This window comes from Pinus tabuliformis, chromosome X (assembly GCF_031772625.1).
Source record: "Pinus tabuliformis cultivar Carrire ecotype Pingquan chromosome X, CPIR1, whole genome shotgun sequence".
Lineage (NCBI taxonomy): Eukaryota > Viridiplantae > Streptophyta > Pinopsida > Pinales > Pinaceae > Pinus > Pinus tabuliformis.
This window is the reverse complement of record NC_142308.1, coordinates 36,472,788-36,499,201: the sequence shown is the minus strand read 5'-3', so window position 1 is coordinate 36,499,201 and position 26,414 is coordinate 36,472,788. Positions and strand designations below refer to the sequence as shown.

At 37.1% G+C, this 26,414-nt stretch overlaps 1 protein-coding gene across 1 annotated transcript; it reads left to right on the top strand.

Moving 5' to 3' along the window:
• Positions 1–13,120: 13,120 nt before the first annotated feature.
• LOC149138212 (histone chaperone ASF1B-like) lies at positions 13,121–14,633 on the top strand. The gene is made up of 3 exons (XM_089447492.1): positions 13,121–13,442; positions 13,534–13,649; positions 13,749–14,633. The coding sequence occupies exons 1-3, from the start codon at positions 13,331–13,333 to the stop codon at positions 14,094–14,096; spliced, it is 576 nt and encodes a 191-aa protein (XP_089303618.1). The 5' UTR covers positions 13,121–13,330; the 3' UTR covers positions 14,097–14,633.
• The last annotated feature ends 11,781 nt before the right edge of the window (positions 14,634–26,414 follow it).

Below are 26,414 nucleotides of genomic sequence, written 5' to 3'. Positions count from 1 at the left end.
GTGAAAATATGTTGGTCCACGTGAGATTTTCTAAGTTGGAGTTCGGAGTGGAAATATCGGGAATGGATTTGAAATAAAGTTACGATATTCCAATGTCCCAAAATAGAGAGGCCCGATATAAATATTTTATTATATAAAAGAGTTTCCGAAGTTAATTTTTCGTAAGTTTTAAAAAATAATCTTACGATACACTAGACCCCCGATATAGTATATTTTGATAGCAATATTTAAATATAAAATAAAAGGTGTATTGGGAAACTAATTTTCAACAAAGTAACATCTCGTAACAATTTTTAAAAGAGCCTGATATATAGAAGGCTCTGATAAATGATGTGCTAAAGGTACGAGCTTCGTTAAACAATGTTTCCAGAACAAAAATTCCTCGATGGAAAAAACTCTGATAAACAAAACCTTTGCTTCATAAACGTTTTCTAAAGAATTCCTTTTCGGAAGTTTAATTAAATTTCACTTCTGATATAAGAAGTCCAGATATATAGAGGTCTTGAATATTAAAGTAAAGCATAGGGACGCAAGATCTCATAAAAAAATCATTTCGTAACTTTTCATAAATAAAACTTACGATATCAAATATGCTCGATAGCGAATGCTTTTTAATGTATGACGTGAGAATATTGTCTTTTTGGTACATTGAGCATTCAAATATTGGAGGTAAATGTTGAAATATGGAAACAAGAATGTTCCAATTTAATTTGTCCTTGAATTAAATTGTGAATTAAAATCGAATTTAGTCTTAACAGCTACTTGGAAATAATTAATTAATTTATTTTAAATTAATTAGTTGGATAAATTCAAGTTAGAAGTCTTTCTGAAGTCATGCAAGAGTTATCCCTTAAATTAAGGAGATAAGATTGAGTTGTATTTGAGTTGTAATTAGTTAACTCAGTTTATTGAGTTAAGTCCAGTTAAATTAGTTCCAAACTGTTTGAGGAACTAATAGTGAGTTAACAGTCAGTTGATGCATTAATGCACTCAACTAGTGCTACTCCAGTTAACTGAAGATTCACTCATCAGAAACTCATGCATGTCTATTCTGAGAAAGACCCAGTTGAGATTAATGTTCAAGGACAATGTACTATCAATTGCATGTGTTTTCTCATGGAGAAAACTTATGCATGCAGTCAAGGATTCATCCTTGAGAATTGCGTAGTTTTGAATGTTAGTTATTCCACTTGGTAATAGGCTAATCATCCACAAGGAACAGTGCAAGAAAATAGGAGCTTGGAGGGTAGAGAGGAAGGATGGAGAGTAGACAAGGTTGCCTGTGAGCATCTGTGAGGATTGTACTGAGAGCTGGCTAGTTGTGAGAGCTAAGGATTTGCATAATTCCTATGTATTTCCACCATGTATGATAACACAATAGTGTGGGGTTTTTAGCTGAGGCTTTCCCCAAAGTATTTTCATGTGTATTGTGCCATTGATTTTTCTTCTTCTGGTTATATTGTTCAACTCGATCTTTAAGCTTCCGTAAATTTATAGTAGTAGTAAGTTATAGTATTCTGCTTTGATTTATATTGTATTATCGGGTTAACCTATCACAGATTTTCTACAGTAAACAGTTTCGTAAGAGTTTTATAAAATAACTTCATTCACTTTTGTTCCGATAAGAAAATAACTTAAAGTTTTGTGAAATTGATTTCAAGAGCGCCTTCATTTGTCTGTAAAAATAAGCTTCCGAGAAAAGGAGTCTGATATGGAAAGAGGTGAAAAAAGGAAATCTTGGGAGAAAATTATATTGATTTATGATAATGGCCTGATATCCCAAAATTCTCGTAAAGTCTTCAAATAAAAAATAAAAATGAAACCTGAGATTATTGTCGGATAAAAACATTGTATCGAAAACTCAAATAATTTAATATGACTTCTACGAGATTCCGAGACTGATGAATTCACGCAAAGAAATAAAATAGGCCACATGGATCTCGTAGAATCAAATTTCGGAATATGTTTTCAAAATAAATTTCCGAAATAATACAAACCAAAGAGTCAGGTAAATGAGTGTAGTGTAAAGACTCAAATCAACTTCGACCGATTTCAGATTTGGAATGGGCAAAGGTGGATAGGATCACTTTTACAAATGTTGCAAGATCAATATGTATGATTTTCCTTTGCTTATGGGCCTTCTTTAATTTAATATTTAAAATGCGAGAAATTGTAAACCCACCATAATTTAAACAAGGAGTCAAAAAATTTATTTCAGCTGCAACAACGAGAGGCAGAATATGATTATTGACTCATATCACTAAGTTTGCAATGAAAGGAAATATGTAGAGAAGCATTAATACAGAGCAGAAAGCAAAAGTATTTCCAATGAGAAAACATATACTTCCCTGGACAAGTTGAAAATTTAGAAAAAATTAGTTGTTTGATTTATTCTTCTACCTGTATTATTAAAAGAGAAATAAACATAAAACAACAAACTAACTAAACTAATACTACTCCTAATTGAATGGAAGGAAACATGACTAAGTATAATTATACTTCCAATATAACTATTCAAGCATTTTATTTCTTGCATGTATATACATGTCAAACATCAGTAACAAAAATACAATTATAATAAGAGCGACAAAAATAAATCTAAATGTAGAATGTACACTGATTAATAATATATTTATAAAAAACATCTTATTTACAATCACCTACTCTTGAAAAATTTCCTCCAACCAAATATCTATGGGATCATAAAAATAAGGATGAGTAGTTGATAAAGAATGGAAGAGATTACATGAAAGAGGAGTTGAAAAACCATTAGTGTTATGTACATAAGACAAACTATTAGCAATCTTCTGTGAAAATGAAGCTTCCAAACAACTTTGAAATGAATCAATGAAGTGTGGATGGAGGCTTAGTGCATATGTCATAAGATCATCAATTGGGTTAGATAACTGGTCATATTGGATCAATGCATTCACAAGTGTTGATTCATGTTGAAGATGCATTCTAGAAGGAAAAGTAAGTTGACAATATATGACCATCAAATGGAATTGGAAAATCAACAACTCTTAATAGTCATGATCTAAATCTTGTGATTCTTCTTCACATTTTAACAATGCACATTGCAACTTTTCAACACTTAATTGTTCAATATGCCATCAAATGACATCTAAAAATTTAAAAATGCAAACATAAAACAAATATGAAAACAAACAAAAGAGATGAAGGAAAAAAATGAAATCAACTCGTAATTTACACTTTTGTTACAATTAATGTTACAACACAATTGGGATTGATTTGAAACAATTTCCTTCTCACAAGCACTAGCCAAAATAATACAATTAGAAAGGTCATCAAAATCAACCTATGAAAGAGGGAAAGATTTTAGGACTATGAATAGGAGCGAGAACTTAATCATCATAAGAATCATAAATTGGGATGGATTCTTGAATGTTGAAGTCACAAAAATGATTAATTGTTTGAAAATGAGAACTTATTGATAAAATTTTTGAATTATAATTTTTTTCATTCTCAAATATGTTACGAAATGTAGAAATGCTGAAATGAGGTGAGAGGGAGGAGTGAAGAGTGAGGAGGAGATGAGGGTCATGTGGAGTGGGCCTCTCCCTCCATAAACTACATCCACAGTTAATGTGAATAAAAAGAACTACATCCACTTTGTAAATGAATAATTTCGGGGTTTCGAGAGTTCTAATAATTTGGAATTTTAATTCACTTCTGAAATCTGATAACGTATGATTTTAATTGTTCTACAATTTGGCTGTGGCGATTTTGTAGGACTATTAGCGAATAAAATAATAATTAAAAATCAATAAAAATCAATATTTACATTTAATTTACAATAAAATAAAATAATACATTTTGTGCATTTTTTAGCCTTGGTGGTAAAAATCATCAAACTTCGGAGAAGTGCCAATTGCAAATTGTGCATCCAAATGAGATGAAATGAGAACCAATGGAAAGCTAATGAAAGATCAAACACAATGAAGAAACCAAAAGAAAAATACGAAGAACATAAAAGTCTCACCAAATTGTCAGACATTTAACCAAAAAAAAAAAAATATTAAAAAATGATTTAGCCAAAATTTACGAAAATGGTCCTCATTATTATTATGAAATGATAAGTTAAAGATACGGGTGTTGTGATTTCACCACAACATGAGGCCAATGGTTATTTGTTGCATAATGTTTAGGGCGTCGTGGTGAAAATGACCTAATCTTCTGTGCCAAAGTTCATCGACGTCGTGACTCTGCATTTTCTTTGCCTTACTACTTAATGTAGCGCAATCTTCCACATCCAACTTGTACAGGCTCTTGACCCGAACCCCAATTTTCTTCACCTGTCCAGTGCTTATGTGTCTTAAGAATGCTTTCCCTTTTCTGAAGATCACATCATAACCACAATCTTCCAAAAGTGCTACAAACATGTTATTTTTCTTTAGGTCTATCACAAACATGACATCTTTGAGGCGAAGAGGGGATCCCAATTCCCTCTTAAAGGTTAATGTACCAATCCTGGTAGGAATGTACCTTCCATTATCCCCAAACTCAATATACATCTGGAGATATTTCTCCTCTAGGTCACTAAAAAACTCTCTACACCCTGTCATGTGAAACGAGGCAATAGAATCCAAGTACCACACACTACCCATCACAGAGTTGGCCATGCATGCGATAAGGGTGAAGTCTAGCTCAAACAATGAATCCAATGTGAATACATTGCTCCTCCCGAGTTCTTCTTGCTAGACTCTTTTTGTGGACACTTTGTAGCATAGTGCTCGAATTCATGACAATTGGAGCATTTTATTTTGGACAAGTCTTTTTTCTTTCCACCTTGGCTGGATTCTAGTTTGGTTTGAGATTTATTCCCTTTTCCCTTCTTTTTCTTTCCAGCCAATGCAAATTTTTCTTCATCCTCTCCCTTGGACAAGGTTCCATATTTTGTATTATGCTTGATCTTTTCTTGTACCAAATCAGACCACAAGCGTTCCCAATTCAGTAATTTCTCCCTCCCATTCACTAAGTCCTAGTAGCTATGCCAACTTTTGGGAAGGCTAGAAGAGATAGGCTCACCAAGTCATCTTTTGCAACATTCACACCAACCCCTCCAATCTCATCACGAACTTGTGTAAATCTGTTGAGATATTGTGTAATAGTATCATTCTTCTGCATCTTAATATTTCGAAGTTTGTCTTTGAGGGTTAGTTTTCTATGGTTGTTGCTATTGGAATAACTCTGTTAGTGTCTGCCACATTGTGAAAGGAGTTTCTTTCCCATGGAGATTTGAGACAATGTGGTCTCACACTCCCTCCAATATTATTCTCCTCGCCTTATCTACATCTTTCTTCCCTTGGGCTAGGTTTTGGACATAAGTTGATTTTGGTTTTGGAATGTCTGTCTTGACATAATCCAACAGTCCATTGTCATCATGCACTATCTCCATGCGATCCTTACATGCAATGAAATTCAAGCTTCTTCCAAGGCATACTCTAATCTCAACATGTTGAAGGTAATTTCCCTGATCCTAAATACATTTTGCTACACTGAAGCTACAAATTCGAACCTCCTAAGGAACAAATTCTTGTTCTAATGTGAACCCTAGAAAATATGGTAATAGAATTGCAACTTCTCAAGAAATTTTAATCTAAATCAAGAGACACAATTCTACTCTACTGATTTGCGAAATTCAATTCACAATTTAGAACAACAATCTCAGACATGCAATAAGAAATAACACACATGCACAATATTTTTTCTAGGGGAACCCAACTAGAAAAAACCCCTCAAGCCTTTTTGCATTAATTAGATGAATAGAAATGTATTAAAGTTGCTTGCCCACACTTAGTACAATCTGCAAGTGAATAACCTATCTCTCTGCTCAATGAAAAGTCTAACCCAAACTTAGTCTATTTCTCCCCCTACTTGAGCCCCTATTTCCTTGCGCAATTCTTAGAGAATTAACCCCTATTTTTTAGGAAATTTCCTCCAATTGATTGCACAATTCCCAAGGTTTGATCATCTGATTGCATGCAACACCTGTACACTCAAACTAGTTTACAACTTCTTGTTACACTGCCTTTGAATATCCACCATAGCTAGGAACTCAAATTCTCTGCATGCACTAGTTATTTTAGGTTGATTGATCAGTCAATTGGATTGTCACCGAGTTAGACTATTGTCCCACTACACCACTGACCTTCAACTAGTTCCTCCAACTGTTAGAACTAGTTTAACTGAACACAACTGGATATAACTGGATTGGATTACTAGATTTTAACAATCACACATGCTTAACTGAACTCCAAGCCCTCTAACTCAAATTCACTGAGCTAACTAAGTGACAAGATCCATTTCACACAAGTTAATTACATCCAAGTTTTCCGCTGATGTTGATTTTCAAATTCCTCCAAGCTTTGTGATTGTGTTTCATTAACATGTGGGAGTGCATCAAAGTGATTATCAACATTGTAAGAAGTGTGCACTAAATGAAGGAATTTATCATACATGGTCGAGGCAAATTCATCATGATTAGTGTACGCCTTCGTATTAGAATTTTTGATCATGTTAATAGAAGCTGAAGATTCATCAAAACTTGAAATGATCTCAAGTGAATTAGGAATGCAAGGAAGATAGCAAACATATTCAAACCATTCCGTCAATTCAGTATTTAAAGTTTTATATTCAACTTTGAATCTTAAGCAAATTAATCGAAATCTAATGGTAAAATCTATGAAAGATTCATTTTCAAACCTTTGTAAATATTCAAGTTCATCACATAATTGTTCATAATCATAACCGTCAAATTCATAAAGGAACTTTGTGATAAATTGATCCCAACTGTGAATAGAGGCAACTCGAAGACATTGACACCATCTTCTGGCTTTTCGTGCGAATATAAGAGTAAAAATTATGCATAAAATACCTTCATCAATATCATGAAAAGTAGAATTTGCAAAATTATGAATAAATTATAAGGCATGACCAAATGCAGAAGAATTATTCTTACCATTAAATTTTATCTTTGACAAATGTCTTACTATTTCTGATGGAATATTGGCGGATACACGTCAAGAGATATAACTCCAATTTGGAAGTTTGGGAAGTGCCATTGTGATTAAATAAAAACTTTAAAATACAAAAACTCTAAAAGACAACAACTCGCTAGGCCCTCCTTCTAGTGCAAAAAATGTTGATGGTAAAAAATGAACTCATCAACATGTAAGGGAGACCACCCAATCAGAGCCCCAATTAAACTCTTATTTTTTTGGTGTAGTGGTTCTGAATGGTTCAATTGGGTCTAGTTGCCCTCTCTCCTTCTCTTTTGGCTTATAGTATGTCTATTACTTGCAAATAGAAAAGAGACATTAGATCTTCCCTCTTACAGAGCTCTTGCCAGAAAGTGATCATTAAGCTAAATTAATTGCTCAGCCAAGCCACTCTAAAGTCTCCCCCTATGTAAGAGGACTTATAGAATGCAATAATTAAAACTAAATGCATATTTACTCTAATATGAAATATCTCGATTGAAAGAAGGATTAGTCCCCCTATCAACCAAGAGCAAGGTAAAAGGATATTTGAACCAACTTTGCATTTGGAATAAAAATGAAGTCAATAAGCCAAGGAAATAATTCCAAGACTTATCACTAGTTCAAGCAAGTATATGTATTCAACTATCTAATGATTAGTCATCGGATTTCTGGTGCACATACATCCAAATTCAAATAAAATGAATTCAAACTAAAAATTATATGATTGCATTAAGGAAACAATTCTCATAAAACAATCATTATTAAAACCAATATAAACTTGACATTAATTATCTAAATAGTTAACAAGTATGTTGTGTTTATCTATTCAAATTCATTATTTAACTTGATAGTAATTAGATCCATCATTAAAAGATAACTTTCAAATGATTTAAACAAAAATATATTAAATTAATTTACAATAGTGCAAAACTTCAAAAAAACACATACTTATCTCGATCAAGAATTGCATCAAATTTTATTAAATGCAGGCCATCAATCAACTTATATATTTGACAATAGTGTACAAGAATTAAAGATTTAATCAAAGCCTTTGAGTACATGAAATTCTCATAAAATTTCATAATAGCATGAAATTTTTAGAGGTGAAATACATCTCTTTTAATCTCCATAACTCTAGTCCAAACTAGATAATTCCCTACAAATATTCCTCCTCCCCCCTCTATAGTAGTGCAAAAATCCCTATCTTTGTAGAGAATTCCTTCTCGAGTTTCAAATCTAGAACCCCTCTTTTGCATCACAAAACTGCTATTTAAATTACAAAAATGAAAACTAAAAGTGGATAACTGTTGAAGCCGTTGCTACCAATCCTACAACTTTCCTTGTTGGTCCCTTCTTATTGCTCCAAATTTGTTGTGCTTGATCTCCTCAACTTCTCTCTTGCCAAAACCCAATAAAAAATAAATTAAATTGCAAATCAAAATCAAAATTACAAAATCTAGGAAAACAAACATCTCTAATCAAAATTCAATTAAATATATAAATAAAAAGAAATTAGAGCTTCCCATTGATGCCTATAAAGATGTTTTTGGTCAAAGAGGACATAATCGAATGGATTTGCAATCAACAGAGGCTTTGGGTGAATGAAAATGCAAAAACTAAACTCAAAAAATTAGCTTTGATTGTAAATTCGAAGCTATGTGTCCTAGGAATGTTTTCTCTTTGTTGAAGATCACATCATAACCACCGTCTTTCAAAACTGCTACAAACATGTTATTTTTCTTTAGGCCTGGCACAAACATGACATCTTTGAGGCAAAGAGGGGATCCCAACTCCCTCTTAAAGGTTAATGTACCAATCCTGGTAGGACTGTACCTTCCATCATCCCCAAACTCAATATGCATCTGGAGATCTTTCTCCTCCAGATCACTGAAAAACTCTCTACACCATGTCATGCAAAACGAGGCACGAGAATCCAAGTACCACACACTCCCCATCACAGAGCTGGCCATGCATGCGATAAGGGTGAAGTCTAGCTCAAACTATGAATCCAATGCTTCACCTGTTGCTCCTCCTGAGTTCTTCTTGCTAGACTTTTTGTGTGGACACTTTGTAGCATAGTGCTCGAATTCATGACAATTGAAGCATTTTATTTTGGACAAGTCTTTCTTCTTTCCACCTTGGCTAGATTCTGGTTTAGTTTGAGATTTCTTCCCTTTTTCCTTCTTTTTCTTTCCAACCAATGCAAAATTTTCTTCATCCTTTCCCTTGGATGAGGTTCCATATTTTGTATTATGCTTGATATTTTCTTGTACCAAATTAGACCACAAGCGTTCCCAATTCGGTAATTTCTCCCTCCCATTCACTGAGTCCTGGTAGCTATGCCAGCTTTTGGGAAGGCTAGAAGAGCTAGGCTCACCAAGTCATATTATGCAACATTCACACCAATCCCTCCAATCTCATCACGAAATTGTGTAAATCTGTTGAGATACTGTGGAATAGTATCATTCTTCTGCATCTTAATATTTCGAAGTTTGTCTTTGAGGGCTAGTTTTCTATGGTTGTTGCTATTGGAATAGCTCTATTAGTGTCTGCCACATTGTGAAAGGAGTTTCTTTCCCATGGAGATTTGAGACAATGTGGTCTCACACTCCCTCCAAGATTATTCTCCTCGCCTTAGCTACATCTTTCTTCCCTTAGGCTAGGTTCTAGGCATAAGCTAATTTTGGTTTTGGAATGTATGTCTTGACATAATCTAGCAGTCCATTGTCATCATGCACTACCTCCATGTGATCCTTACATGCAATGAAATTCAAGCTTCTTCCAAGGTATACTCTAATCTCAACATGTTGAAGGTCATTTCCCTTATCCTAAATAAATTTTGCTACACTGAAGCTGCAAATTCAAACCTCCTAAGGAACAAATTCGAAATTCTTGTTCTAATGTGAACCCTACTATGATACCATGTAGAAAATATGGTGATAGAATTGCAACTTCTCAAAAAAATTTAATCTAAATCAAGAGACACAATTCTACTCTATTGATTTGCGGAATTCAATTCACAATTTAGAACAACAATCTCAGACATGCAATAAGAAATAACACACATGCACAATATTTTTTCTAGGGGAACCCAACTGGGAAAAACCCCTCAAGCCTCTTTGCATTAATTAGATGAATAGAGATGTATTAAAGTTTCTTGCCCACACTTAGCACAACCCGCAAGTGAACAACCTCTCTCTCTGCTCAATGAAAATCTCTGGCCCAAACTTAGTCTATTTCTCCCTCTACTTGAGCCCCTATTTCCTTGCGCAATTCTTAGAGAATTAACCCCTACTTTTTAGGAATTTTCCTCCAATTGATTGCGCAATTCCCAAGGTTTGATCATCTGATTGCATGCAACACCTGTACACTCAAACTAGTTTACAACTTCTTGTTACACTGCCTTGGAATCTCCACCATAGCTAGGAACTCGAATTCTCTGCATGCACTAGTTATTTTGGGTTGATTGATTAGTCAATTGGATTATCACTGAGTTAGACTGTTGTCCCACTGCACAACTGACCTTCAACTAGTTCCTCCAACTGTTAGAACTAGTTTAACTGAACACAACTGGATATAACTGGACTGATTACTAGAATTTAGCAATCACACATGCTTAACTGAACTCCAAGCCCTCTAACTCGAATTCACTGAGCTAACTAAGTGACAAGATCCATGTCACACAAGTTAACTGCAACCAAGTTTTCTGTTGATGTGGAAATTTGAATTTTCTCAATTTGATCAAGGCAAAGTCAAATTGAGACTTTCTTGTTGCACTTCTCAACAATAGGGTCTTGACCTAGGAGGTCTTACAAAAGTGAAATCACTAGGGTCGAAGTATATGTATTCTCTATAAACATGAAGAAGAAAACACCTCCTATTTGTTAATTCATTTTCCATATTTTCTTCAAGTTTGGAAGGAGGTAAAGATGTTGACATTCATGCAAATTTTTTTGAAAGAAGAGTCTATTAAGCATGTTTAAAACATTGGAGTTCGAAGAGGGAACTAAGAGAGCTCACCTTGTTGTTTGGGGAATTTGGCTTGTTTGAAACACTCAAATTCTTGAAGATAAATTCCCACCTTATAGCTTATCTCACAAGTTCAACCATTGATCATTCGAATCAGAGTATTGGTAGGCTCCTCTTGTTCTAAAAGAGTTATCTATAGACAAGTCTTCTTCTTCTTCTTCTTCCCTTTTTTTTGGAGCAATTCAACGATCTCTTAGATTTAGTAGTGTTGAACGCATCATGTTCATCTTAGTTTCCCATCATATCAAGTTTTGGATAATTGAAGCTCAAATTAATGTTGGCTAGAGATAGACATATATCATAATTTTTTTTTGTGATTCATGATTGGCGGTTATTTGGATGAAAGAAAGTAGCCAAATTTGTGACATTTGTTTAAGACCAATGGGAGATGAACACAAGTTGATAGTAAATTCTCTTGAATTAATTTCCTTTACTCACATTTATATAACACTGAACGGAGAATTCGACGTATTATTTAAATATGGTTAGCAAATTATGAAGGATTTGGGGTCATGGGAGAATGCAAATATGGTGTCCTATACTCATCTTTGAACAATTGATGAGTCAAAGGTTTATTTTATAGCCTAAGTTTTCTTGGACTTTGGTCAGGGTTCTTTCATCTAGTATGCCCCTAAACAAACTCTACATCTAAAAGTTGTATTCTCATATTAATCCAATCCCTGGGTCCATCAAGGATCTTTACATCCTATTATCCATTTTTCAAGTAAACCTTTACTTAAGTCAATAACAACACATACTTTGATACATGAGATGATTCCCTTTAATATTTGGGTTTGGTTAATCTTATAATTCTACCCAAGAAATTTCTAGTATTATTTTTATTCTGTAATTAGTCAGAGATTAAATGAAGGTTTCATCTAGCTCATGTTGATAAATTTGTGGTGGAAAGGGTTCAAAGTTTGATTCTTAATGATCTCATGCTTAAGATGGTTTTGCAAGGCATTCTAGCTTAGCGATGGTACTAGAAGTGGGGAAAAGAGACACCCTTCACCAAATACAAACTTGACCTTGGTTATAGATGGCTCTATTTAAGGATCTATTTGAAGGTTAGCTAAAGAACCTCTAATGGGTTAAGTCCAAGTGGAAGACTTGGCTTTTGTGGATGTGAAGCCTTTGGATGTTTATGTAGAACTAAAGAAAGTAATGTTTCTTTGGTTCCTAATAATGGGGCCTTTGCGAATTGGAAAAATGTGTATCATATTAGGAATTCGAGAACAACGTTGTCCATAGTGGGGCAAAACTAAAACCCCAAAGCTTATCTTTTATTTATGTCCTTTAGTTAAACCTATGTGGGCTTAGGCAAGGGATTTCTATTAGTGAAACCTCTCACTGTCCATTTCATGGAACTTTGCTCTCATGGGGGTGTGTTTTCATGCATTCTACTATTGATTTGACCTCAACATGGATCCTTGTGTGAATGAAGTTTTGTATTTCATTGGATGTAGCATAATGATGTGTTATTTCATATTCCTGGGCATGCTCGTACCTTTTCAAGGTATGATGATGCATTGGTTCATGCTAGTTCACCCTGGTAGATCATTGTATAGTCTCAAAAGATTAAGATGGAGTTGGACCACTTGCAACAATTGTTGAAGTCTTAGATACATGCCTCATACACGATGAGTTAGGAGCCACCTAACCCCTTCTTAATAAGCTAATCTTGTAGTAAAAAGATCCCTTCAAAATAACTAATCTTGTAACAAAAAAATACTCTTTTTTTCTCTAAATTTATTAAAAATCCAATAAAAATTTCACAATTGAATAAAATACGACTATGATACAAATTCTTTAGAGGGTGGAAAGATGCCTCTATGGATCAAAACATAATGCACAAACACATACACCCCCAATTTTTGTTTGTTTGTTGAAGCAATCATTATGATATTTTAAAGCTCAACAATCCTTTCACCCAATATAAAAAAACAATAAATTCTTTAAAAAATTGTGTGATAAAAACAATTCCAATATCCATAATAATTAGTTGTATTCCACTATTTTATTTTATTGGGCATATAAAAAGGCATGTGAAATATTCAGATTCGTATGCGTTCAAGTTATGGGAAAACGTTTGGGTAGTTAGTTACCCGCCAAAAAAACAACCAAAACAAAACAGAAGCTAAGATGGCGCCAAATGTAACTTTTTGGCGCTAAAATGTGAAAATTTCATGACTGCCTCCCTCTCTCTATAATTAGCAAGGTCTCTGTCAAAGTGGAGATATTATTAGCAAGATCCCTGCCAAACCAGAGAAGCAAGCAGTTGCAGCTCAGAGAGAAAGATGGCGAGCTGCGTGAGCATAACTAATGTGACCGTGCTGGACAATCCTGCCATGTTTCTCAATCCATTTCAGCTCGAGATCTCCTACGAGAGCCTTCTTCCCCTCAATTATGGTCAGTTTTTCTTCAAATTGCTGGTATGTCTATAGCCATTTTTTAGGGATTTTTGTGTAAAATTTAATCCCATTGGCTTCTGCTGTTATAGATCTGGAATGGAACCTCATATATGTGGGATGCGCAGAGGACGAAAGCTATGATCAGGTCCTTCAGACTGTGCACGTCGGACCTGTGAAAGTCGGGAATTATCGATTTGTCCTGCAGGTATTGATCAATAATCAATGCAGTTTCTGATGGGGTTTGAGTTTATTTATTTGTAGTTGTGGGGTTTTGAGATTTTCTTCAATTTTAATTCTTTTCCAGGCGGATCCTCCAGAGGTTGAGTTGATTCGATCCGAGGACTTATTGGGTGTGGCGGCCATTGTTCTGAGCTGCTCTTACAGAGGGCGGGAGTTTACACGTGTGGGTTATTATGTGAGCAACCAGTACGTGCAGCAGGAGCTTATTGAGGAGCCTCCTTCAATTGTGGCCATTGACAAGGTTCAGAGATTTGTTTTGGCATCCATGCCTAGGGTTAGCAGGTTTCCCATTTCTTTTCAAACCTGTTCTACTATTCAATGTGATTCCAATTCTAGTGATGATTATGGGGATGAGGATGAGGATGATGATGATTGTGGTGATGTAGTTGATTTGCTGGAGTTATTGGGGTAGTTTTCAGTTTTTAATCCCAAAAGGGTGTTTTTGTAATTTTAAAAATGTCCCAGTTGGGGAAGACTGTATAATATGCATGGGCTTTTGGTGGGTTGGGTATGGAGATACATCATATCTGGCTTAAGTTTGATTATATACCTGCGTATGCAGTTTCTGCATATGCACCCGACTTGATAATGCCCATGTGATCTGCCCAGGGCAAGAAATGGAAGGGTTGCTTTAAGAAAGGCATGGGTTTGGAGTCTGGACTACTCCATTTCTGCACAGAGGGTTGGTGTGGATTTTTAGAACAGGGGGAGGGGCAGGCGGAGGGGAATGCAGGCAGGGCAAAGTTACATTCAAGTGTCTGTTGCTTGTTCTGATCATTGGTGGTGTCAGTTATGGAATGCTTGTCATGAGAAGACACGGTTTTGAATCTCCCATATATACTCTGTTTTTGAATGTCCTATATGTTCCTTGCTGGTCATAACCAATTTATCTGAAATGAAATCACTCTACTCATGTAAAATATTGCTGTGTTCCTGCTTTGAACTCTAATTGTCTTTAATTTCTTTCTGAGTAATGAGTATGATGAACATCAGAACGGTTCAAAGCAAACTTCTAAATGCAAGATTATATATGAAGTCAAATCATGCATAAAAACCTAATTTACATGAAAATCATCATATCTATTCCTATATTTAAGGTTCAGAGATAATTAAAAAAGCTTTAGCTGTATTGGGCTGATGTATATGGTTTTTCATAATTGTAGCATAAGATTTATAACTGTTCACAGAGGTCATATAGATCTTATAGACACTTATAAATTGGGTTTAGAAGTTTTGGCTTTTCATCACTGAAACATAACATTTGTAATGGTTTACAGAGGGGTCATATTGTAGATGTATTTATAAATTTTGAACTTAGTTAGCTAAAGCAATCTTGAGTTAATTGTAAAATTTTTATTTTATAATATTAAAATTTGATATTTTGTATTATTTTATTTGTGAAAAGAATTGGAATCTTATTCTGCAATGATGGTTAAATTTTTTATTTTATAATATTAAAATTTGATATTTTGTATTATTTTGTTTGCTAAAAGAATTGAAATCTTATTCTGCAATAATGGTTAAATGTAAAATTTTTATTTTATAATATTAAAATTTGATATTTTGTTTGCTAAAAGAATTGAACTTTTATTCTGCAAGGATGGTTGAGTAAATATGAAACACAGAAGTAAGATGAAAAAAATGAATTAAAAATAATAAAATTGAATTAAAAAATATACAGTAAAATTTTTAATTTTATAATATTAAAATTTGATATTTTGTATTATTTTATTTGTGAAAAGAATTGAAATCTGATTTTGCAATGATGGTTGAGTAATAAGTTGTAAATGTGGAACACAGAAGTAAGATGAAAAAAATAATTAAAACAATAAAATTGAATTAAAAGTTATATAGTAAAATATTGAAAAAATAGAAATAATAATAATAATTTAATATTTAGTTAATTATTAAACACATTATTATTTGTCTCAAAAATAGAAATAATGATGAAGAATAATGTAAGTTGTTTACATATGGAAACTTTTAAGGGAGAAAGAAGCACATGCATACAGAAAATGTAGTGAAGAATCTAAAAGCTTTTGTATTATGCTTAGAAATTATATCAACAATGAAAGCAATTTAAGAAATAGAATTAGTAATGCTTCTCAACAATTAAAACAACCTTGTTGGCGATGGAGTTGCTTGTGTAGCTAGGATTTGGAGCTTGAGAGTTTTACAATGGTGATAAGTGGGTGTAAATTGGCTTTGGTTGGTTTTTTGTTTCTCAATGATTCTCGTAGTCAAAGAATGGTAGGAGAGGGCATTTATGAGGGTATGGAGGAGTTGGTGGATTTCTTGCTTGACTTGGATGATGCTATTGCATTGTGGGTTGACAAGCCACCTTAACATCATGCATCCTTTGTAAGGTAGCCAATTGGAGAATTGTTTTTGGAAATTGATGTGGTAAGGGATAGGCGGTTTCTTAGTGGAATGGTGTTTTCCAATCCATTCCCACATTTTGATCTTGAAATAAGGTAGGGTCTCATTGATGCTTTCTAGTGCTTTGGTTTCTTTTTTGTTGGAGGCCTTTCCCTAGGAGGGTTTTTTTGTGCCAAATTAATAGGGTCCCACAATGAAGGTTTTTTTGGAGTTTGTTTTGACCTATCCCTTGATTCCATCTTTCCTCAATTTGTGGATCCCCACATTAGACAAGGATTTTTGTAATTGGGGTGGGTGTTGGAACATTGGTGTCGGTGGGTCCCTCTTTGAACTTGGATTTGGAGAATAACCCTTTTTGTTGTAGGGCTTGGGGGGCATTGAGAGTATTTTTCAACGCACAATTGAACCCTTTGAAGATGCTAAAGGGGCAGTCATTGCTCTTGTAGGTGAACAAATTATGCAAAGTGAGGCCATAGTTGGGGATCTTGTTAACATGAGTGCTTTGTCTTGTGGAAAGGTCAAGAAGAGAAAAGAGCACATGGGAACAAACGAAGCAAATTTGGTTTTCAGGGAAAATGTAAAATTGGGTGAAATTGTGGAGGCATTAGAGTTAGTGGTGGTTGGGTGTGTTAGAGGCAAACTCTTCTCAGTTGAGTTTCATAGAGCATGGTATGAAAAGGATTGGAAGGGCGAACTAATGGAGTATGTGCAAATCAAAACCTTAACACGAGGTTGGTTTATTTTCAGATTTGAGATGACAAAGGCAGTGGGCAAGCTTTTATCCAAGCCATGAAGCATAAACTCTATCCTAACCCTCTTGAAGAAATGTACTCCTTAGTTTGATGCCAAGCGAGAAAATTTGGGCAGTGCCCCTCTATGGGTCCAAATGCTAGGATTGCCTCTTCATTATTGGTATGAGGAGGTTTTCAGAAGAATTGGGGAGTGCTTAAGGGATATGTGGATGTTGATCGGTTGTTTGAAGTAACAGGGAGGATGGTTGTAGCTAGAATTTTGGTCAATATTGATACTCGAGAGAGTTTGTACCCATATGCTAATTTGAACGTCAGAGATATTTTTTTCAACAAAAAACATAGAACCTCTTTAATTAAAAAGATTTTACACAGATCAATTACGTAGGACCTATTTGTATATCAAGATGACCTAGATAGATACATAATGTAACTTAGAATGATAAACATAGACCAAGATACAAAATAGGGGCAAAACGGACCCCATTAGTGCCCATGATTGTCCAAAATGAAACAGAGCATATAGAAAAACCAAAAAGTCCAGAGGATGAGACCCTAAAAATTCCCAAACCTTAAAGGGAATACATAAGATGACATATAAAGCAAAGAGCCCATGATTAAAAGAATCACTTAAAATAGAAGGATCATCTACAAAATCTAATCTAAAAGGAAACAAAGGAAAAATCAGAAGACCGATCAAAGCTAAAACTCGAAAGACCCCACTCCCTAGACAACTCCATGGACTAATTATTCAAAATATATCAAACCCATTGGGAGGGAGACACTGCACTTAGAGAGTGCATCGACAAAAGAGTTATGCTCCTAGTACACATGCTAGAAGGATATGCCGTTGAAGGAGTGCACTAGAAACGTGATATTTTGCATCCAGTGGGATAAGGATGGCACCTCAAGAGAGTTCTTTCCCTAAACCCAATCAATGATCAATTTGGAGTCACTGACTATCAAAATCTTCTCAATAGTGAGCCAAGCAACACACTAAAGAACCCCCCCAAAGTGATACCATCTATGCCTTGCAATTAGAACTAGGGCCTCCAGACCAATAAAAATGAAAGGCATGAGAAGGATCAAGTTTGATATATATCCCACAACCACATTGGCCACTTGAGGAAGCCTTATTGAAATACCTAATGGGAGAGGAGACTTTGATATCCTTAATTATAATGCATCTTTGATGGGATTTTTGACTCCAAGGACCATTCTCACTAAAATAGGCAATAATTCTCAAACTCAAGACCCTCACATTCGGGGAAATATTCTCAAAGATGTAAGCATTTCTACACCCACATTCCCCCAAAAATGTACATCAACACAAACTTGAATGCTTTTTGGCTAGAGGACCATGATACTAGACAAGAGATAATGGAAGACACACTATCAACCTTAAGGGAATAGCAGACTTCCTCCCATATGGTAATGGCAAATGTGCAGTTAAGAAATAGGTGCATGGTATCTTCAAAAGCCAACCCCTATAGATGGCATCTACTTGGACCCAGAAATTGCCTCTTCATCAAATTCTCTCGAGTGAGAATTCGATTATGAATAACTAGCCATGTGAAGCATTTCAGTTTAAGTGGGACCTCCTATTTCCACATTCGAGCAAGCTACTCCACATGGGGACTAGTTTGATTATTCATCGATATATAGGAGTAAGCCTCTTTCACTAAGATGTTGCATGCATGTGTTTGCCCATCCCACACAAGCTTATCTTCCATAGGTGATAAAAGTATACCAACATTGCAAAGATTAATTCGATATTGTTCCCATTCTATCACATGTTCTTCTGGGATACAATATCGTAAGTGTAAGGCCATCTGGTATGTGAGAAGGAAGAAAGGTCGTAAACTCCAAGGTTGGCCAAGTAATAAAGGCCTTGATTGCCCAAAGACTAAATATCAACAAAAGATAGTGTATGGTCCCCAACCATACCCTTTATAGTGTCTACTCCAATTAATAGTTTATCTCCACTACCAATCTGCGACCTTAAATTACCGCAAAACCAAGTTTTAACAATCATTAGGCTACGCCACATAAATGAAACATTGTTAATTGAGGGAGCCCCGCAAGCAATCCATTCCTCCAGGTTCATGTGCTTAAGATACTTAACTTTGAATATCTCTTGCCAGATTCCATGTTCATTAAAGGCCCTCCACGGGGTCTTAGAAAGCAGGGCTAGATTAAAGTGCTTGGTATCCCTAATGCCCTACCCACCCATCCATCTCTATCGGTCGGGAACCCCATCCACCCATCTCTATCGGCCGGGAAATAGCCTCAAGCCTAATTAAGTGGAATTTCTTGTTATTATCAACACCTTCCCAAAGAAATTTAGCTATGATTGCATCAATCTTGTGGATGACTGCCGAGGGGAGATGAAACAGGTGCATCTAATACACCAATATTCCTTACAAAACTGCCTTAATTAATGTCACTTTGTCCCCCAAAGTTAGCTATTTATGTTCCCATATAGCTAGTGTTTTTTGAAATTTATTAACTAGCCAGTTCCAGTCCAGAATTTCGTATTTTCTAGACTTCAAATAAAAGCCTAAATACTTGAATCCCACGGACAAATCTATGATTTTAATACCAAATAGGGATGCAATTTTGCCTTATTACCTCTGAATCCACCCATCCGAAATGATTTCGGATTTCTCTTAATTGATGATTACCCACAATCAAATGCTCGATTATGTGTGTATCTCATATAGATGTTGTCGTTGCCATAAAATGGGACACTGGAGGATTTCCCTCTGAAGTATAAAGGAATGGGACTGCGAACATAGGCAAGAAAGAAAGTCAATGTGAGGAGGAAGGGTCGACTTTAATGGAACAAAATCAATCAACACCTCATGCATGGTTTTTCGGGTTTGAAGGTGCTCCAGAGACGATGGTGGAGGTTGGAGAATAGGTAGGTTGACAACAGTCTCCTTAGGAACTTGGAGAAGGAACAAAAATTGGATCTTCCACGGTAGAAGTGATGGGTCCGGGTAAATTTTATGTTCCTCATTCTATTTCCTCTTTAGCTCTATCTATTTCTTGTTTAGATTTGGAAGATGTTTTTTTGTCAGCTCATGATTCCCTTCTCAATAAACTCAATTCCATTTATTTCCCCATCCCCTCGATCCCCCTCCCTTTTCCACTCTTTGTACCATCGCTAAGTTGATCCTTTTGCACCTCGTCATTTGCTCATTCGGGTTACTTTCTTTGATCATCAACCAACCAGATGTCCCCGGGTATAGGAGGTTTGGGGATTGCCTTGCTAAGTTGGAAAACTTAAGAGAGGTGGTGATGGTGGCTTCATAGAAGAACAATTACATGGGTTGGCGGACTTGATGCAATGAGCTCTGTTGCGGGCATTGAATAAATAAGCGAATTGAGTACAACCAGTCTGTTGGGTGTGTTATATTTTTCCATGACTAGTCGCAAGGGCGGGGGCGTCACAGGGGGGGAGTAAGTCTCCCTTGTTCGTTGCACCGGGCGCAACAAAGGGGTAACAAGGGGGGCATAGTCCCCCTTGATGGGGGGTTTCAGGTTGGACCCTATATTAGGTGAGCGGACCTACCTATGCTTTTGTGCATGGGTTTTGCACATGATTTTGGGCATGAAGGTTTTTTGCCCATGGGATTTTGTAGATCCGTCAAGGGAACTACAATTATGTTCCAATCCAGGGTTAATGGATTGGGGTTTATGAATGTTTCAACATGTATATATATGTATTTTAACATTGAAAGGAATATAATGAAAAATCAATTTGGGTATCTCGATTTTGGGATCCAGGGGAAATTTCTGTGTATTTGTTTTATATTCTCGTCATTGTTTATTTTTTGTTTTTATAATTCATTTGCAGGTAATTTCTGTATAGGGTTAAAATCTACACAGTCGAGAAATAGTTGTGTATGCTAAGTGCCTAGTGTTGGCTTTGAAGAAACCGAATCAGTGAGTTGAACATATGTCAATGCGGCCTGGTTAAATCTGTAGTGGTTGGTGCATGAGTTCACATTGAATTGCAAGGTGTGGAGCCTGTGTGGTATTGCTACACCACTGCGAGTTGAGTTAAATTATTAAAGTCTGGAGTTTGAGTGCCACTGTGTAAGCAAGCTCGAGAAGTTGGAGTTGTGCATGTTGTCTGCAAGAGTGTTGATGTGTGTCTCCATGGAAGTATGAATGCATGAAGTCATTGTTTGGTGGAGCTCTAGAAAGAACTAGAAGATCAAAAAGCCAACTATATGGTCGAGCCAAAGGAGGACAAGTCCTTAAAATTAAAAATAAAAATAAAATTGTGGAGCCGTAAACTTCAGTGAATACAATTGGTTGAGAATTGATGGAATAGTTGAATGATGAATGGATTTGGAAGTAAAAAGTATAGATCGAGTAAGGAAAGAAGCCAAGAAGCCAAGAGAATGTTATGATGGATGAAAACGAAATGATGTCGATGGAGTAAATGGTGCAAATGTTTGGTGGAGTCAGTGTGTGAAGTGTGAACACCCTAAGAATTTTTGGTCCAAGGAAGTCATTTCCATAGAAAGTTGTAATACCTATGTTCATGCAGATATGTTGCGCAGGAGCACACATAGATGTAAGGCCTTAAGAGCTTGCTCAGGCATACATGCAGTGCAAGTGCAACATGGAAGAATCAAATTATAGAATGAACCACTTGGAGAGACACTAGGGTGACAAGTGTACTGACATCTTGGATTGAGGGGGAATGTGAGATCTCAGGTGAGATGGTTGTTGAACCATGTACATGAAAATATATCCTAGATAAATGGCGGATACAACGACTAGTTACCCATGTAATCTGGTATATGGAAACTTTTTTATATGGATTGCAATAAAAATGAATGGGACCATGTCAATCTACCCGAATCAAGTTTAAGGGGAGGATTGTTAGGATTGTTCTAGTAAACTTGACTTGGTCAAGTTACCATGGTTTTGGGCCCCTGTTTTATGGAAATCCATGGTTTTTACTCACGGTATTCATCTTCGATGAAGCCTATTTTAAGGCTGGAAAGGGTAAATTTTCTCACTAGCCATTGGGAATAAACAATGGTGTCTTTAGACACCACCATCTCTCTCGGTGTTCTGTGATCCAAAAAAAAAACCCGTAAGCAAAAGGGTTTGACAATAAAAGTGGGTCTTTCAAAAACATACAACAAGGTCAGTTGGATCTATCTACAGATGATTTTGACTCACATTGGCTTCAAAGTTTGTTATGACCTTAACCTGCAAGACGATACTGGAATATAGAATATGCGAAGAAATATACCCAGAACTTAGAATAGTGAGAAACAACAACAAGTATTTTATTATTCAAAAAGCAATGTTCACTTGCCTCTTCGAGGGGGCAACCTCCAATAGAGCAGAGCTCGATTACAAAATAAGACACGATGCTCCTCGCAGGGAGTCTCTATCCTTTATATATGACTCATACATGCAATACCATGGATCAATACCATGGTTCTTATTAATACCATCTATCTAATACCATGGCCCATTTGCAACTAACTGTGGTCCCGTCATTAATTGCGGGTTAACCACTTACAATTATTAATATGGGCTTTATTGACTCCTTACTTAACTATAACTATGACTCGATCCTACTACATGAATAAGGGGGTTAGGGTGGGACCCTAACATGCCCTCCCCCTTAAGAATAGCCTTGTCCTCAAGGCTGAAGCTGCGGAAACTGCTGAAGAATAGTGGCTAGTTCCCAGGTTGCATCTTCCGGAGAGGTGTCTTTCCACTTGACGAGGACTTCCTTGATCATGCGGCCACGCAGGTGCCGTTCTCGTGTGTCTAGGACCTGTTCAGGTTGGAGCTAGATTGACCCTTCTTCATCCAATTCAGGTAGACTGGTTTGAATTCTGAAATTGTTCCCAATCACTTTCTTGAGGCATGAGACATGGAAAACTGGATGGAATTTTGCAGTGGGTGGCAAAGCTAGCTTGTAGGCCACTTCTCCAATGCGCTGAAGTACTTGATATGGTCCGTATAATTTTGGAGATAGTTTATGACAACCCTTGTCTTTGAGTGAAGTTTGCTTATATGGTTGCAACCTCAAAAATACCTGATCCCCTTCTTGAAATTGGCGCTCTGAGCGATGTTGATCTACCTGTTGCTTCATGCGGTTTTGAGCTTGATGAAGATTCTCTCTAAGATGGGCGAGCATGGTTGTGCGGTTTTGTAGGAGTTGATCCACTGCTTGTACCTTGGAGCACCCCTTGATATAAGAAGTAGGGGAAGGAGGGAGTTGACCATAAACTGCTTCATAGGGAGTCACTTTGGTGGTGGCATGATAGTTGGTGTTATACCACCATTCAGCTAGAGGCAACCACTGTACCCATAGATGTTGCTTTTCTGAAGTGAAACACCTAAGGTAGGTTTCCAGACATTTGTTGACAGCCTCAGTTTGACCATTCGTTTGTGGATGATAGGAAGTATTGAGTTTTAGTTGGGTGCCTTGTAGCCTGAAGAGTTCCTGCCAAAATTTACTAGTGAAGATCGGGTCACGATCAGACACAATAGAAGTGGGCATGCCATGCAATTTGAAGATCTGATCCATGAAAGATTGAGCGACCAAAGTCGGTGTAAACGGGTGGGGTAGGGCGCTGAAATGAGCATACTTATAAAGTTAGTCCACAACCACCATGATGACTGACTTGTTTCTCGACTTTGGAAGACCTGTAATGAAATCCATAGAAACCTCCATCCATATAGATGCCGGGATGGGCAACGGTTGTAATGTGCCCGGTGCTTTGACTATCTCCCCTTTGTGGCGTTGACAGACATCGCATTCTGCTACAAAAGTAAGGATGTCCTTTTTCATGCCTGTCCAAAAAATTGATCTTCTAGTGCGAGCATATGTCTTCTGAAAGCCTGAATGTCCTGCAGTGGGGGATGAGTGCAATTATGCCAAAATGCGGCTTTTGAGGGTGGATGTTGGTGATATTACGACTCTGTCCTTGTAGCGAAGAATCTCATCCTGCCACGAGTAGCCCTTGGTGGAATTTGGATCCGCCTGCAATTGAGTAATGAGTTGGGAGAGCCCGGGATGTGAAAACCATTCCCTGCGAGCCTCTTCAATCCATTCTGGAATGGGAAGGGAAATTGCGAGCAGGGTACTTTCCTCCTCAAATTGGCGAGATAATGCATCTGCTACACTATTTTCGCGCCCTTTCTTGTAAATGATCTCATAATCATATCCCAACATTTTGGCGAGCCATTTATTTTGTTGTGGGGAGGATAGGCGTTGCTCCAAAAAATATTTAAGACTGTGATGGTCTGTGCGGATTTGGAAACGTCGCCCCAATAAGTAAGGTCGCCAAGTATCTACTGCATGTAAGATGGCCATCATTTCCTTCTCATAGGTAGATTGTCCCAGATTCCTCCCACTTAGTTGTTGGCTTGTGAAGGCTAAGGGTCGACCTTCCTGCATTAAGACTGCCCCAATACCCGTACCCAAAGCATCACATTCAATGACAAAAGATTTGGTGAAATCAGGTAGTGCTAAGACTGGAGTGGAACACATGGAATTTTTGAGAGCTGTAAATGCCTATTGTGCATCATCATTCCAAAAGAATGAATTTTTCTTGAGGAGTTGAGTGAGGGGCTTCGCAATGCGGCCATAATTGCGGACAAATTTGCGATAATAGCCTGTGAGACCCAAAAATCCTCTCAGGCTCTTCAAGGTCTTAGGTTGATGCCAATCCTGCATTGCCTGGATCTTTTTGGGGTCCACCTTGAAACCTTCACGCCCCACAATGTGGCCCAAATACTCAACTTCTTCCATGCCAAAAGAACATTTGGACATCTTAACAAATAATTTATGCTTGCGGAGCAGTTGCAAGAGCAGATCTACATGCTGAAGATGTGTGACCCAAGTGCAACTATAGATGAGGATGTCATCGAAGAAGACAAGGACAAATTTCCTGAGATATGGTTTGAGAAGGTGGTTCATAAGGCTCTGAAAAGTAGATGGGGCATTACAAAGACCGAATGGCATGACCAAGAACTCATAATGGCCTTCATGAGTTCTGAAAGCAGTCTTTGGAATGTCAACTTCCTTCATGCGAATTTGGTGGTAGCCTGAGCGAAGATCCAACTTAGTGAAGAATTGAACCCCATTGAGTTCATCCAACAAATCATCAACAACCAGGATGGGAAATTTATCTTTGACTGTCAACTTATTGAGGGCCCTGAAGTCTGGACACATCTGCCATTCCCCATCTTTCTTGAGCACCATGACCACCGGTGATGAATAAGGACTAATGCTGGGACGAATGACACCTGCTTCCAAAAGTTCCTTGATTATTTTTTCTATTTCATTCTTTTGGGTGAATGGATATCTGTATGGGCGCACATTTGGTGGTTGGGCCCCTGGAACCAAGGTGATGCTATGATCATGTTCCCCTCGCGAGGGTGGAAGCTCATGAGGCTTGTCAAAGACTGGCAGATGGTTATTTAAAATCTGTTGCATCTCAGGATGAATCGGCAGAGAATTGGGTTCGACGGCCTGGATGGCATTAAATTGAGCGATAACTCCATGATGGCCCTTTTTTAGCAATTTTTCCATCCTATGTGAGCTGATGATAGAGGGAGCTCCCGCCTGGAGTCCACAGAGGGTATATGTGGAGTTGTTCTGCTTAAAGCTCATATATAACTCCTGAAAATCCATTGTGATTGGCCCAAGAGTGCGAAGCCATTCAGCACCGAGGACAATGTCGCACCCCCCCATGTGTATGGCAAACATGTGGGTCTTCAACTGATAATCCCCCATTTGAAGTTTGACATTTTCACAACGGCCTTCACTTTTCAATGTTCCCCCATCTGCAATTTGGACTTGGAAGTTAGAAACTGCTCGTACAAAACAATGCATTGCTTCCATGACTTTTTGATGGATGAAATTATGTGTAATTCCACTATCAATCAAGACTACTACTGGGCGATGTTTAATAAAACCTCTGATTTTGAGAGTTTGAGGTGAAGAAATCCCTGCCAAAGCATGCAGCGAAATAACTGGTTCGTCAGGGACATTGTCCTTCTGGTTGTCTTCTTCTACCTCCTCCGGTTCCTCAAGTGGTGGGGCTTCCTCCGATGAGCTGTAATCAGTGGCATCAATTTGAAAAAATTTAGGCTCCTTGCATTTATGACATGGCGAGTATTTTTCATCACAGTAGTAACATAATCCCTGTTTTCTTCTTTCGGCCATTTTTGTAGGTGACACCTTTTGAACCTTAAGTGTTTGAGTCGTGTTGTGAGCCTGTGGGGGGCGACCCTTGGCGGTGAAATTTGGGCGAATGGATTGGGTTGCTAATGCACGTTCCACGTTACGAGCTACCTTGCAAGCCTCCGACCATGTGGGAGGGTGGTGTAGTTGGACGTTGGCTTGTATGGCCTCTTTAAGACCGCTGATAAAACATTCCGTGTAGAACGCATCTGAGAGATCCCTAGTGCGGAAAGCTAAGGCTTCAAAGGCTGTAACATATTCATCCACTGTGCCAGTCTGTCGGAGCTTAGTGAGACGACCCAAAAAAGAAGATTCCTGGTCAAAGCGCTCTGTAAGAGATTTTTTGAAGGTGGCCCAAGTT

Coding starts and splice junctions, on each gene's coding strand:
- LOC149138212 (XM_089447492.1), top strand. CDS start 13,331: ATGGCGAGCTGCGTGAGCATAACTAATGTGACCGTGCTGGACAATCCT. Junction 13,443..13,533: donor CCTTCTTCCCCTCAATTATG/GTCAGTTTTTCT, acceptor CTGCTGTTATAG/ATCTGGAATGGAACCTCATA. Junction 13,650..13,748: donor ATTATCGATTTGTCCTGCAG/GTATTGATCAAT, acceptor ATTCTTTTCCAG/GCGGATCCTCCAGAGGTTGA.